This window comes from Malaclemys terrapin, chromosome 2, assembly GCF_027887155.1.
Source record: "Malaclemys terrapin pileata isolate rMalTer1 chromosome 2, rMalTer1.hap1, whole genome shotgun sequence".
NCBI lineage: Eukaryota > Metazoa > Chordata > Testudines > Emydidae > Malaclemys > Malaclemys terrapin.
In genome coordinates, this window is record NC_071506.1 from 46081933 (window position 1) to 46098160 (window position 16228).

The window sequence follows — 16228 nt, forward strand, 5'->3', positions numbered from 1 at the left end:
AAGTCAACCAGCATATCTACTATGGTTTATGAGGCCACAATTTTTGATGTTTGTAGGTGAACACAGGCACACTATAGAAAGGTGATGTGCTTACCCCTGAATGTACAAATACTGAAGTAAAACTTGCAGTCTTTTTATCCTATTCCATGACTAGCTGATCTGCAAGAGATCTGGCACACCTGTGACAACAACTATGTGAACTAATTTGTTATCTGAAATGCCTCTACTGCAAAAAGATGACAATTATTGTATGTCCTCACATAAGGTTTAGCACAAAATTTTATTTTTCAGATAGTCCACTTCCCTTGTATTCTTCTTGTAACTGAATTAAATGTGTCTGCTGGGATCTACTTAGGGGAACATGGATTAGATTTTTTTTGTTCTAGTGATGCATTTATACCTTGAAAATGCTTGCCTGCCTACTTAAACATTTTGCTGAGAAACAAATTTTCTAATTGCAATACAAATCTTAAATTTATATTGTGACTTTCTTCTCCTGCCTTATCTTTAGAAATGTACATCTAGTAAGTGTCTGATTTGCATTGTATTCTTTCATTTGTCTTTTTATTTCTCAAGATTCTGCTTTGCACTGGATAGATTTATTCCAAAAGGCTTGCAAAAACGAACACTTATGTAACATGAAGAGCTTCTTCATACAGTGCTTTATATTTTCAAAGCACTTCTCAATCACCAGGTAATCAATCAGCATTAATAAACAAAATTAGAAAAAAATCCTGTAGAACAGGGATTGGTAAATACCCTTGGCAGTGAAGGGGCTAATAAAATAAGCACAAAAATAATTAACATCAAACTGATGCACAGTGTAATTGTTGGTACTTTCGTGCAACCAACCCTACACAAAGAATTTCAGACACTAAAAATGCTTCAAGTATGTAAATGTCCAGACAACCCTATTTGGCTTTAGCTTCTGTCTGATCCACGTCAGTGTCCAAGTCTGTCAGACAACAGTAGAACAACATCTGAACATATTTTGTTGTTGTGGCTGCAAAATAAAAAAAAAAACACATAGATGAGACAAACTTACAATAGAACTTTGGTCTTTTATAAACTTTGTGTCCAAGGATCTCAAAGCACTTTGCAAACATTAATTAAGCTTTGCAACATTTCTGTGAGGGGGATTAAATCCATGTTTCCAATGGGTAAATCATTCACACATCAAAGCCCCACTTTGAAATTCTTAATTTTTAATCAGCCCTTCACTGAATTTAATGGAAATTTGTAAGAGCTGGGATCAAACTGAACAAGGAGCCTTTCAAGACTAGTCTGAGAGTCAGTAGCAGAGATATGCATAATCATCTGCAGCTACTAGTTTCTGAACCTGCGTCCACTAAATTAATGATTTAATAATTTAGGAAACTTTCTGCTGATGTTTACATCAGCTCACATCAGTTTATTTATACAAGTTATGGCATCTGTCCCATCCTACACACACACACACACAACCACTTTTTCAATTGTTCCTGGAAGAGAGCACCCAGAAATAAGTATGTGTACAGCCCTACAGGACCACCAATTTTTTCCCCAATGCAAATGTTAGCCCCTTACCAATCTCAAATATCCATCATTATAGCAGTATTCACATTTTAATTGGGTACCAAAATAGGTGGTCTCCTCTCACTCAGATACTACACTAATTGGCCAGTCAGCGAAACAATACAGTGATATGGTACTTTCAGTCCTCCAGACCAAAAATGAGTGTGTTTAGTCTTTAGAGAAACAAGTTGGGTGAGGTAATATCTTGTTGGACCAACTTCTTTGGTGAGAGACACAAGCTTTTGAGCTTACACAGAGCTCTTCTTCAGTCTTCAACACTAGGAGGACTTTTGACCGAGCCAATGTAAATTATTCCTCCATAATGACTTATAATTAATGTACCGTAGGGTGACCAGACTGCAAGTGTGAAAAATCGGGACGGGGGTGAGGGGTAATAGGAGCCCATATAATAAAAGGCTCCAAATATCGGGACTGTCTCTATAAAATCGGGACATTTGGACACCCTAATCTACTGTAATATTTTTATTGAATCTACATGCAGGAAAATTCTGTAAAGTTGCATAGTTCAGGTTATTTTTTCCTCTAAAACATATAACAAACACAGCAAAACTTCCTAGACATGTAATGCATTATATATTTAAAATTTCTGAGGGAACAAATTTTACAAAAAATCCAGAAAAATAGCTAAGATTTTTTTTGTTTTCTGACAAGGTTCTCACAATTTATATTTACAGGTGCCTGCATGTAGAGATGTACATAATCACATACTAATGTAAAACTACATTGCTTACCAGAGAGCCACTGAAGACATTTAGGTTTCTTTTCAGATGGTAAATAAATTCCCAAATAATATGCAGGAATTCCAGAGAGGGCTATGCCAATTCCAATGAGGGTATTGATTGTATCGCTGAAGAGAGGAACCAGGACCAGGAAAATGGAACATAAACAGTATACTACAGGAAAGAAGAGGCTGAGCTGCAGATACAAAAAGATCAACATGAATTAAAAGAAACAACGAAACATACTGTTGAAAAATGTGAGGCCTTACAAACTGAAGCACTAATGAGGCCTGCCTGTAAGGCTTGCTCTGCCTGGAAGAGGGAGAGGAGCTAAAAAAGGGAAAGCTGCTACAGAAAGGAATGGTGAAGAAAAGGAGGGTTGCTTCACCTCAGAGACTGCTGACAACAGAGACACATCAGCCAAGAGGGAAACACTGTCGCTAACGCTGTATCGACCAGCTGTGAAGCAAGATGCCCCAAGATGAGGGGCTGGAGTTAGATCTAATAAAAGACAATAGACCTATTAATAGGCCAAGTCCAAAGAGCTGAATCTAGAAAGATGGCCTGAGAGACAGGCCCCCTTTCCCTTCACTTGAAAGGACCTTTCTTTTCTCTTTTTTGGTTTAACTTGAGGACCCTTCATATGCTACAAAGTGGGGGGAAGGACATTATAAATGACCTGAAGAGTCTGGAGGAGAATTGGGGAATCCGCTCTGCCCCCCAGGTGTAAATACATGTGTGTGTCTGTATCTGTCCACCCTGTTTCCAGGACTGCACAAACTCAGCTCCAATTGACATTTATGAGAGATCCACAAATGCAGTAAGAGCAGAGCACTGAAGCCGAGTGCTACCATGCAAGGAATTTTTTCTCTAAGCTTCTACTGTAGAATTTTTATCATTTGTATGTCAGAAATTGAATGAACCCAGCTTGACTTTCAAGAATCTAGTTAAGTTTGCAGAGGTGGTAGTTAGAAACACATCATTTTGCTTGTAAAATCAGTAAATCTGATATGGAAATAATTGGAAAACAAGTAGGGAAGCCCACAATAAACTTTTTTACAGATTCATTTCTTAAAGTAGAATTACACTTTGATACCTAGCCACTGTTCTCAAGAATGGCCTTTCAAAATGTCATGACATTTTAAGAGCTAGCTGTAACTTATAACACAGAGAGAGTTTTTGTATAAATATTATTTTTATGTAAGTAAAATATAAATTGAGGAAAACAATCCACTGTGCGTGCACAAAATTCCATGCAAAAATGTGAGGTCAGCTAAGCAGGCAAAGAATAATAGAAATTAATAATTTGGCACCCAGAGTCAGCTTATATAAACTCTCTGGGTGCAATCTTGGGTGTACTGAAGTCTATGGCAAAATTCCCATTGATTTTAATAAGGCCAGGATTTCACCCTCTCTCCTCTTTTCTGCCTATTATCTGGAGAGTTTGTAAATTAAGTGTGAAGACAGTACGTTTTATCAAGGCTATTTGTTGTCAAGCAGGGCTGCATATGGCAAAGCGTGGAATACAATAGTTCATTTTTACAACTTCAAGATTTGTGGGCTGCAGCAGACCCATGAACAGTTTGTGTTTCATCGGTCTGATGTCCAACAGAAAGCAGAACTGGCTGGTCAAAAAACAGGAAAAAGATTGAGCAAAATTTCCCTTGTTGGTTGTTGTGAGGTGGGTTTTTTGTTGTCTTTTTACATTCAAAATGTGAATGAAAGATCTTGTCAAACTTGACATTTCAAAAAAATTGACTAGCTTTGGAGAATTAGAAAGTTTACTAGCTTTAGAGAATGTACTTTAATGCTGATTGTACACAGGAGTTCTATTTTTGTTGTAGATGCTGGATAGGAATCAAAACATTTTGCCCTTTAATAACACACAAACAAAAACTGATGCTGGTAAAGATGGTACAGGAGACTGTGACAAGACAGAGTCAAAAATAAAAACGTCTTTGGAAAAGCTTGTGAAGAGGTATTAATTTGTATTCTAAATTCACTTGTCTGACTGAATGTAACACTCCTCTATACTTGAAGAGTGTATAGGGTACCATTTCTTGGAGGACCCAAGTAGCATTAATACACCTCACTCTCCCACTACCATGTGTGTCTTGGATGGCAAAATATATATGGATGAAGGGAAGAGGAAGTAAAGTACTAGTCCTACAAACGAAGGAGAGGTGGAACTATTGTCTGGCAGCTCAGAATTTCCCAAACTATAAGAGGTGTAATCAAACCTGAATACCCAACTGTGCCAGAGCCCTAGGCATCCTGTAACTATGGCAATGTAAAGATCCATTATGAGAAAAAATGACTACACAAAAATAAGGGCCTATCCAGCTACACACTATGGACTAAGGAGACCTAGACAATTTCATTTTAAAAACGAAGAGGGTTTTAAGTTGAACAGAAGCAAAAATGAGTCACAAAATCAATAAATGTCAATTTTTATACTATATATAGCAAAAATACCGTAATAGATATCCTTCTGAAAGCTGGGATACATTTTGCTCCTTAACTTGTGACAGTGTATGTTAAAAGGACTTTTGTGGCTAAAAGAGTAGCATATAAGGGAAATTCTGACACATCCTTAGTACCAATACTCAGGGCCAGCTCCAGGCACCAGAGAAGGAAGCAGGTGCCTGGGGCAGCCAATAGAAATGGGCAGCACTCCGTACGTTACTGGGGCGGCACCTCCCGGTCTGCAGCGGCAATTCGGCGGCGGGTCCTTCGGGTCCCTCTCTTCTTCTTCGGCGGCACCTCAATTGCTCCACTTGTAGTCGATTGGCTTTTTATTTATTTATTTATTTATTCCGCCACTTGGGGCGGCAAAAAAGCTGGAGCCGGCCCTGCCAATACTGTAATGTATATACAAACAGATGCATTGACTGTATATTATGTTTTATTTCCTTCTGTAATGTACTTACTTTAATAGGCCGTGGCCTATCAGGCTGAGTACGTCTCAGGTATATTAATCCTGCAATAGACAGCCCAACATACAGCCAGTAGTTGAAGCTGTAGTAATTAATGAGGAGAAAGACATCTTCCACAAGGAGGTAGAGCAAAGTCATTAAACCCTACAGACATAAAAGGTGGGGGGGGGAAAGCTTTTTTAAGTAACAAAATAGTTTTCTTATGAAACAAAAACATACTATATATTAAGTACTATATATCAAAGGCCTGATTTTAGTGGTGCTGAGCTCCTAAGTTCCAGCTGAAATCACTGAGAGCTGTGTTCTCAGAACCGCTAAGAAATCTGTAAGTGCACTGGTGGACAGTGCTCAGGGAATGGCCAGCTGTTCTACATTTTGTTTTCTCCCCACTGCTCAATGTGTGGCCCCATGCCTTTTTTACCTCACACCAGTCAAATCCTGCTCTGAAGACAGAACCATTGATTTCCTCATGAGCTTGTCTATGGTGCTCATTAGCATAGTATCTGATTGCTTCACAAATGTTAGTTTATCATCACAACACCCCTGGGAGGTGAGGGGGTCATATCCCCAGTTTACATATGGGAAACTGAGGCACAGAGGGAATAAGGTCCAAAAATTTCCACCTCTGTGGTGTCTAACTTGAGACACCTAGAACCTGTGTTGTCAGAGTTCTGAACATTATATAGTGCTCTATATAAAGCACAGCTCTCATTGACTTCAGTTGCAGCAGTGAGTGCTCAACACTCCTGCAAATCAGATCCAGGGTCTCAAATCAGGAACACAGAAAAAGAAGAACAGATAATTAGTGACCACCTGTGAAAAGTGTGGTCTAGGGACTTGCCTAGCATCACAGTGAAAACTCTGGCACAGGCAGGGATAGAATCCAGTTCTCCAGGATGACATTCAGCTGCCTTAACCATGAGGCCATCCTTTCTCTTCCTGAAATCCCCTGGCTTATTCATGACTCCCCTTCCAACTTCTAAATTAGGCAAGGGCCCAACAAACAACAACCTCGTTCAGAACACAGCCCTGATCTATCCCCAGAGCAGATCCATTGTGAGCACTGAATGAGGTAGGTGTCCAGTAGTTAAAAATAGCAGGTGATCATGCAATTAAAGACTGTATCATAATGCGTACAAAGGGGCACAGGCAGTTTTTCTGGCTTGTCCTAGCTTTTGAATGCTTGATTATGCAACCTTAATAAATGTTCTTTTGATGTACTTTGTGTGTAATTTCCTCATTTTTTGAAGAAGCAAATTGAAAAAAGAATTCCATCATGTGGCATTATACTGACACCCACATGGTTCATCAGCCACATTGGAACCTTTGGACCCACTTCACAGACCTCTGCCACTTGAACTAGCAGAGTAACTGGTAGCAATAGTAGTTTGTCATCTGCTCTGTAGACCAGCACTAGAGGGGGATGAGACATCCACTTTGCCAGTGGGTTTTACAGATATGCTGACAGCAAAGGAATGGCGAAACTCAGGAATCTTGGGTTCCAATCTAGATGATGGAAGGGAGTGTTCTCTAGTGGTCACAGCGCCTTCTTCCTGCCCTCCCCCACACAGCCAAGCTTGACTCCTGTTTCCCCAGCCCCTCCAATCTGTACCTATTCCAGTCCTTGTCTCTGGCTCCTTCTCTTTGCCTACCCAGTCCCAGTCTCCACTCCTCAGGCTTCTCGTCCCAGTCTCTCCTTGGCTCCAAATCATTCCCAGCCTCCCCACCCCACTGGCTCACAGTCCAAGTATCCTGGCCTAGCTAATCCTATTTTCTCTTCCCTCTCCCCTCCTCCATTCTCCAGTCCCAGTCTCATCAGACTCCTTATCCAATCTATTCTTTCCTCCACCTGCCCTGCTCACAGGCCCACCTCTTGTCCTCTCGGCATTTGTGTCCGGAAGCTTACACCTCCATTCTGCATGGGTGCCAGCAGTTTGAGCGGGGTGGGGAGGTGAGGTGTCTTTGAGGGTATGTCTACACTGGGATAAAAGATGCTTGGCCTCGGGCTGCAAGAGTGGAGTGTCCTGGGCTCCAGCTTGACCCTGAATGTCTATGCAGCAATTTTGTTTTTTAGCCCCACAGCCTGAGTCCCACAAGCCCAAGTCAGCTGACCTAGACAGCCACAGTCATGCCGTGGGTCTTTTATCCCTGTGTACATGTACCCTATGAGCATAGGAAAGAGACACTCCCTGCTCTCTGTTCTAGTGCCCAGTCCAGCCACAGCCCAAAACAGCTGGGAGCAGCCACTACAGGGAAAGTTCTGCTTCATCCTTGTTGCTCTGGGCTGGTGGAAGCATGGTCAATTGCTCTATGGGGACAGTCAATCTGATCAACAGTAGGAGCTGTCTCTCCTAAGCATGTGTCAATGGAGACTCTGAAAAGGCTTATCTCTTGGCCAAATTTGGGCAGATTTTCATAGGGTCAGCAAAAGGCACATCTCTGACACAAAGGCCACTCCTCCGCCAAATTTCAGTTAATTGCTCCAAAGCATGCGGGCACTAGAGCTGTTCAAAATAAAAAATTTTAAAAAGTCACCAGGATTTTTTAAATTGGGCAAAACATTATCATTCCTTAGCCTCATTCTCAGAAATTGCTGGACTGTTTTGATGCAAATTTTCCAAAATATTGATGTAGGCAGGCATCTGGCATGTAAAATTTCAACCCAAATGGTTAAATTTTGGCAAAGTTATAAGCAACACTAAACAGAGCCTCATAATGGGGAGCATTAGGCAACCTCACTAACAGTCGGTGCTACTGGCCCTGGATATATTTTAAGAGCATATTAAAAGAGGGTACTCAGGCCTATACAACTTCCTACAGTATCTCTCTGTCATGCCCCTTGCTCCCCTTAATGAATGCTTCTCCGAGGAATAGTCTGGGCTTGAAGTATACTCTAAAGGTCACCAAATCCAGGTTCTGGTGAACCAAGAGAGTATGCAGTTCTACAGACAATATATATATATTTGACTAAAACATGAAGTAATTTACCTTTCATTTGTTTTCAAATCTATTAATATTTAAAGAGAAGTTCTCTCCCTTGCATCCTATTTTTTTTCTCCTCATCCTGCAACGATGTCATAATGATGAATTTGTAACATCACAATCATTTTCATGGTAACTGGCTGATGTCACAAATCCAAGACTATGACAACTTCACTGCAGGACCAAGAAGAAAACACAACATGGAGTTATGAAGCGAAAAAACTAACTCTTATTAAGACATAACTATCAGAGAAGGTTACTGGCATAGTAACATGCTTCTTCTATACAGTGAAATCTGTGTTTGTGACCACACTTAACAAGGAAACGTCCAACTAAGGGACTACCTTAAAGTATCCCCCAAACTTTCAAATGCAAACTTACCTTTACCAGGTGAGCAACTCACTAACATTACCAGGGACTGCCTATGTTTAGTCCTAGTCACAGCCAAATCCTCTTCTACAGCTGCTACTGCATTGTCCCTAAAGCTCTGTGTGGGGCTAATGAAGACACCTCACATGCTCATGAGATTAGAGTTTGTCAAAAAGGGATATTTCCCCCCATCTCCTTTTTAATTTTGAAAAATTTCAACCAGCTAGATATTCCCCATTTGTTTTGAATTTGGAAATTTAATCTGTGGCAAACAGTATCCCTGAACGACAAGTCGCACAAGCTGAACCATCACATACTAGCCTATTCAGCATTTAAGAGTCCCAGGAGCTTTGTCATGGAATTGTTCAAGTAAACTATAAGGCAACCTTTATGAAAAAATGTAGTCAGTCCTCTAGGTGGTTACTTACCCCAGGGTTCAATGTCATCACTCATTCTTTCTTTTTTCTATGGACTGCTAGATTTGTCAAATTTTCAAACTTTACTCATTTTATCTAACGCACTATACTGATGTAGGGCTTGATCCTGTCCCACTGAAGTCAATGGGAGTTACGACATGAACTTCTAGGGATACAGGCCCTTAAATTTAATAGTAACAATAACAACACAAATATTTATATAATTATTTTGTATTCAAAGCACTTTACAAATATTAATCAGTCTTCACATCTCTCTGGTAAGGTAGGCAAATATGTATTGTTTTCCTCCTTTCTAGAGGAGGAAACTGAGGCAGAGATATTCAAGTGACTTGCCCAAAGCTAGAAGAAGAGTCAATATCAGATCCATAATTAGAACTGAGGTGCTCCTAGCTCACAATCCACTGGACAAGATTTTAACTTTTAAATATCTGCCTTCAAACAAACACTGTACAGGACATTGTATTTCTGTGCACTGAGAACAATTAAGCAAAGATTTCTCTCTCTAGAAGTGTAGTAGAATGTTCCTCTTTTTGAGCTTTCTACAAACAATTGGACTTCAATGAGAGTTACAGTATTTGGCCTCAAAGACTGCAGAACTGAGTCCAGATGTGAATGAGCCCTAAAATCTCTGAATCTTAACCACTGATTTATTAAAGAGCACAACTGAAAGAGTGCATTCTTCCCTCAATAAACACAGAAATCTTCTATTCTTATAAATGGGAATTATGTTCACGTGTTAAGAGAACAAACCCTTCCCACTGATACAAGTGTAATTCCCACTAGTGGGAATATTCAGACTCAAATGACTCATTCCTAGATTCCTACATTAAGGCAAAAAGGCACTTTGATCATCTGCATAAGACAGGCTATAGAATTTCACCAAGTGAAATGAATAGTTTAATAAGCAGCAATAAATGCTTTATGATGGATTTCCCCCCCTCACTTTAATCTATTTGATTTCTGGATTAATACTTGCAATCATTTGTACTAATTTTGTATCTTACAGCTCCCTGTCCCTGTGTCCCACAATCTCATTTACAATGAAATGTTGCTCTCGCGCCATAATATCTCATTTTAATTTGTAAATAAGATTTTAAAATACCTATAAGTGCCCATCACAAAGAAGATTCCTTTGTGCAATTAGAGAAGAACAAAGTAAATATGGATGTAAAAGTCTAGCTTTAGGAACCCAATTTTAAATACTTTGATCCAAGTATTTTAAGTGCTGTGACAAATGTGTGTATATATTGTTTTAAAATTCTTATATACTTTAGCACATGACTACATAAAGCATTCTTCATTGGGAAGCTGGTAGTATTTCATTGTGAGTCAATCTTCCTCTTTCCCAAAGCCAACTAAACTAATTCTCTTTTTAGCGTGTGGTATTCACCGAAGAATTTCAGTATGTGGCTTTGTGAATATGCAAACCCACACAAAGACTTAGGCTATGTATGCACTACAGCTTACGTCGGTATCAGTTTAGTCAGGGGTGTGAATAAGCCACCTCGCTGAGTGGTGCAAGTTACACTGACCTAAGTGCCGGTGTGGACAGTGCTATGTCAGCGGGAGAGTTTCTCTTGCCAACATAGCTACCATCGCTTGTGGGGACTAGAGTAATTAAGTCGATGGGAGAGCTCTCTCCTGTCAGCATAGAGCATCTGCACTAGCCGCTGCATCGGTACAGCTGTGCGGCTGTAAACTCTGTGGTTATGCATTTTAAACCTTCCCCTTTTTCTAACCTAGATCAGAACACAGAGACTAATTAATGTTAAATCTTGGATAAACTGAGAATTTTTGTTGCAATATCCCAACTATTTTTAAAACTGATTCAGATAAACCCCTACAGGTGATTTTAACACTAGTTTGGGCTGATTAACCCTACTCTCTGGGCCTACTTCTCATTCACACTAAGATCACTTTACCTGGGTGCCCTTAGTGTAAATGAGAATCAGGCCGTGTGGCTCCAACTGTTTTAAAAAACAATTTAGTTCAACTAGCTATTTTGGGGAAACTTCCCCAGTGTAGACAGGCCTGGAAAAATGGAGTGTAAAAGGGATTCATAATACTTTACCATTTGCAGAAAATTCCCAAAATAGTGAGGAAAGAAGTGGAGAAGTACTGTTACTTACATTAAAGAAAAGAGCAGGGATTGGTGTGAAACACTTTATATGAATCAAACTCAAACTATCAGGAAGGTGTCCTTCTCTGGCTCCAACATAAAAAAGCCTAACACAAAAGGAAAGAAAAAAAGTCTAATTAGCCAAGCAGAGTCCTTCTGTTTTTCCACAAAGGCAGAACCAATTATATTTTTTGTTGCTGTTGTAAACATTTATGGAGAAAAATGCTTTTTTGTTGTAAGTACCATTCTTTTGTCCACCTTTGCCTTTCACTGGATAATAGACAGTGCTAGTGTACATGCCAGGGCACAAAAACGTCTCCATCATTAAGGAATTATTTGACTTAATGTGACAAATGTAGATCAGACTGCTACTAGGTAATCAGAAGACTGCACTTGCCCCATTTTAAGTAGTCCTTCGTTTGAGAGTTCCAATAATAAAATCTGTGCTACTGAAAATAGTACTTCACTGCAAGCATATGTTTATTGTAGAAACATTGCACATTGCATTAAATATTCTTGAAAGAACTTCCTGTAGCCTGAAATATTCTGAATGCTATTGCTCCTATAATGTCAAAAGACCCTACCAGGACTATCAAAAGCCACCACAATGCTTAGAGAGGGGCAATTTGACAGCAAAAAAGGTATATAGTCCAGTCCAATCCTCTGTGCTGAGCATGCTTTCTTTTTTTGGGGGGGAGGGGGGGAGCCATATCTGCACCTTTGCATAGGTGGAGAAGCTCCATGCAGTCCTTTAGGTTGTAAGCTCTTTGGGACAGGGATAGTCATTTACTACTATATGTTGGCACAGCCCTAGCACAAAGGGACTTTGACCTGGTTTGCCTCTAGTCACTAGCACTAACTAACTAACTAACTAACTAATGCCCTGTGAATAGCAGTGGGAGGGAGAATGTAAGTTTCAAACAAACAGCATTGGAATGTGCTGGACTTGTCTCTTGAATTTGGTTCTTTCATACTTATAGCTGTAGACACAGAAGATGAGACCTACAGTATTATAGCTGCATCTTGGTTTTAAGTGTTTTGGTTTTCTTCAAGTGTTTCAAGTATATACCTGTCCACAGACAATATGCAATTATGCTAAATACGTCGCTATAAAGCATGAACTATTAGCGTTGAAATAAATATTTATTAACCCAAATATTAAAAACTTAATTTAGATTCAGATTAACTTGCAGCTATACACAGACAATTCACCACATTTGTTAGGCCAAGGGCAGTGTTGCTCCCCACAAATGAATAATAACTCCACACTAAACTTGCATATTCTGAATTATTTGCTTTGGCGTTACAGAAAGATGACCATGGAACTACATGATATTATTGGACAAAGATGGTGCTAAATGATGTCCTTATATCCTTGGATTGTGGCATTTCTTCAGGTTTGGTACTTCTAATGTATTCATGCACATGGCAACATTAGCAGACTTTCAATTCTGTTGAATAGGATCCGTGTCAAATTTATGAGATTGATGGTATGTAAAGGTCAATTCTGGCTTGACTGAAAGAAATTTTTTTTTCCTTAGGTGGTCCTTGTTTTTCTGTTTAAAGCAGTTCCAATACTGTTTATTATTTATGAATTATCAACAGGAACTATTATAGGATCAGTTTCAAATATCACAGTATAGCAATATCCAGCAAGACAAATGTCTTTGACAGATGAAAAAGGAAGAATACAAATATTCTTCAGTGTAATAGAAATAAAGTTGGACTATTAATTGACTCTAAAATAACACCGCTACTCAGTCATGCTATTTCTCACTGGAATCTGGAGGTGTGCTCAGAGGTCTTTGTTTTATTTATTCAGATTTTATCCTACAAGCTCTCTCAGCCACAGAGATTTGTGCTGGGCTTTACATACAAATAAAAGAAGAGAGGCGCATGCCCTCAGCGGCCTACAATCATAGGGCCACACTATGGCAGCTAATTACTGCTTGGCAAAGGAGGCTGTGCTGAGCTGTACTGCTGCAGCCAGAGCACCTGGAAACATTATGCCAAGACATGAGTGTACCTCATACAATGCCTCCCAAAGCACCCCACCATGAAGGGGTAGTGAATCTGCTGTGTCACTAACTAGAAGGGGCAGTATACACAGAGGGACAATGTTACAAGGCCTTTTCCCTACCATGTCTCATTTCTTTTGGGATGGTTCACTCCGCAGGTGGCACTAATAGGAAACATTCTTTGTGCACCAGGAATGCAACTGGTCTCAGCCATGCATGGGAGTCTTACACCCTCCCTCCCTATACCTGCCCCATCTTTACCCTAAATTTCTTGTAGCAAGTCTGCCAGTCAAGTTAGAACAAAGTGATAGAAAGAAACTCAATGGTCACTCCTGTTAACATTCTACTGCTACCTTTAGACTGCATTCTTAACATAGAGTGCATTACTTTTATCCTACAATACTAAACGCCTGAAATGGAGATAGTCACAGATTCTTAACTTCAGCAGGTCCCACTGCAATATATTATTAAATGATGCCACTTACTACAAAGTGCTATTGATTGTCCTTTGAGTACTGCCTGCCTTTTACATGTTTGATGTTTCATACCTGGAAGCTGCAATAGTTGATGAGTTTAATCCACCATAACAGGACATGGCCACTGCAATAGGAATTATCCACTTAGCATAACTAAGGGTTTCATTACCAAATGTCTGCAATAGAAAAGAGAGCGCATGAGGCTAATTACATTAAATATGCAATGACAGCCTTGCAAAACTGTCAGGAAAATTTATCAGTCCAAGCACAGAGTCTCCTAGCCCATTCTTTACCATGATGATAATGAAAACTACTCCTGCTGAGTGGGTGATTGGAATTTTGAAAGGCTGATCAATGCTAAAATAAATCCTACATTAGCATTAAAACAAAATTGGATTTTTGTTAATTTCTGTAAATTGGGTTTGAAATAGTGGTTTTCATGCAGATTAGGATGTATAAATCAATTGTTGAATTGTGTGTTAATAACTATAGACTTTCCGTATTGTATAATATGTTGACTATATTTGTTTGTATTTTGGGGGTGTGAAATGCTAATAAAAGTTTGAGCAGCGCTTAGCAACAATTTGTCTCAAAACTATTTCTGCCAGTGTAGAGTGTTCAGTGACAACACTGAACATCATGAAGCAGAACTATAGCAAAATTGGTTTATTTAAAACAACCGCTACATCTAGGTCATTGTTAGGATCAGGATTTACAGAGATTATACAATGGTTTAACAAGCATCAGTTCACAAAGAGATATGCATTATGTCTGAGCCATCACAGTGTACTGGTGTTATTACACAGAAACAAGTAGTTATAGCTCTTAAAAACACACTAATACACGAAACACCTTAATTGGCAGGGTAAGAAATCTGCTGTATAGGGGACCAAATGAGAATCTTCCACCGCATTATACGTATTATAAACATTTGCCTTAATAAACTTCACACAACTTACCACTGCCACTGCGTCGCTTGTTAGAAGAGCTGGCATGTCCAACACTACATAGTATGCTATGTTGGTCAGCAAGTAAATAATGGTCACAATAGGCATTGAAATTGCAATTGAGAGGGGTAGATTCCTACAAAGAGAGAGATAAAATGGTATTGCATCGTATTAAAATGAGAAATGCTCCTCCCAGATACAAGTGGGTGAGGTAATATTTTTTATTGGCCCAGCTTCTGTTCGTGAGGGGGACAAGCTTTTGTGCTTACACAGAACTTTTCTGCAGGTGTGGGAAACTTATTCAGGCTTGCTCCACAGGTCGATATAAGCTGCCAATCTAGCTGCGGAAGTGTCTTCACTTAAATTTGGCTCCTGTCAATGTATGTCATGCCTCTCCATGCTGATTCAGGCTTTGTCTACACTTTCCAAAGTAATCTAGTATCGAATAGTATCAGAGGGGTAGCCATGTTAGTCTGAATCTGTAAAAAGCAACAGAGGGTCCTGTGGCACCTTTGAGACTAACAGAAGTATTGGGAGCATAAGCTTTCGTGGGTAAGAACCTCACTTCTTCTGACTTGTATCCGAAGAAGTGAGGTTCTTACCCACGAAAGCTTATGCTCCCAATACTTCTGTTAGTCTCAAAGGTGCCACAGGACCCTCTGTTGCTAGTATCGAATATTACCCCTAAGAATGTGAACCTTTTAACCTTTAGGCGTAGACCAGGCCTTGGAAATGAACGTTTCCAGAACACTAGTATAACTCTTTTGTCTCTCCCCTTTGCCCCAGTTTATTATTACAATTGATTTTGGCTCATTTCCTCGAAAGTAAAATACAGCACTGGCTGACCAAAAAAAAAAAGGGAATTTCAAAGAGCCTGTGGAAGTTAGGCACCCAGATCCTATTCATTTTCAGTGGAAGTTGGGTGCCCTAATTCCTTAGGTGCCTTTGAAAATCCCATCCTAAAAAGTAAAGAAAATAATGTCACATATGGAGCTATTGACTTTTTGATATAATACATCTGAAGAGATAAAGGGAAATCACATAGTGGTATGGTGCTTAGTAGGTCTTTTCAAAAGCTAAGGAGTTTTTTATGGATAGTAGTTTGATTAATTTAAAAATTAGGACCCCTCCGCCCCCTGAAATACACACTGAACTCATCCATTGGGTTATTGAACAATCTATCTTGTCATGTTTTCATAATCTTTGTAACACTCTTTGGGGGATTTGAGAGTATGCACAAACCTTTCAGGATTCCTCATCTCCTCAGTGACATAATTCAGGGTATCCCATCCAGAGTAGGAAAAGAGGGCTGAATACAGAGCAAGTGCTATACATCCTACATCAGTTGTTGAACCTTCAAATGGAGCTTTAAGATTTTCTGTTTCTCCTATGTAAATATTATAAAGCAGTTATAGGTTATGTTTAAATGTTTTTCTATGTTATCTACGTTAGGTATATACACTTCAGCTAAACAAAATAAAACAAAAGCTACTATTCTCAGACCATAAAACCTTTTAAAAATATATAGATATTTTCATAGCATCGGAGATATAAAAAAGCTTAGTCAGTTAGAGACATCAGAACATCTCACAAAGAGTGACATGGAACTACACATGTAAGTAATGTTTTTCCATATTTGTTGTCTGACTA

At 39.4% G+C, this 16228-nt stretch overlaps 1 protein-coding gene across 4 annotated transcripts in view; it reads right to left on the bottom strand.

Moving 5' to 3' along the window:
• Positions 1–261: 261 nt before the first annotated feature.
• The window catches only part of LOC128831811 (Y+L amino acid transporter 2-like), a 40649-nt gene continuing 24682 nt past the window's right edge, over positions 262–16228 (bottom strand). For all 4 annotated transcript variants that reach the window (XM_054018582.1, XM_054018580.1, XM_054018581.1 and 1 more), the window contains 7 exons: positions 15821–15965; positions 14591–14714; positions 13704–13807; positions 11148–11244; positions 5225–5374; positions 2307–2490; positions 262–1003 (listed from right to left, as the gene is read on the bottom strand). In XM_054018582.1, coding sequence (XP_053874557.1) covers positions 912–1003; positions 2307–2490; positions 5225–5374; positions 11148–11244; positions 13704–13807; positions 14591–14714; positions 15821–15965 — 896 coding nt within the window. In that variant the 3' untranslated portion in view covers positions 262–911. The remainder of the gene's footprint in view (positions 1004–2306; positions 2491–5224; positions 5375–11147; positions 11245–13703; positions 13808–14590; positions 14715–15820; positions 15966–16228) is intronic.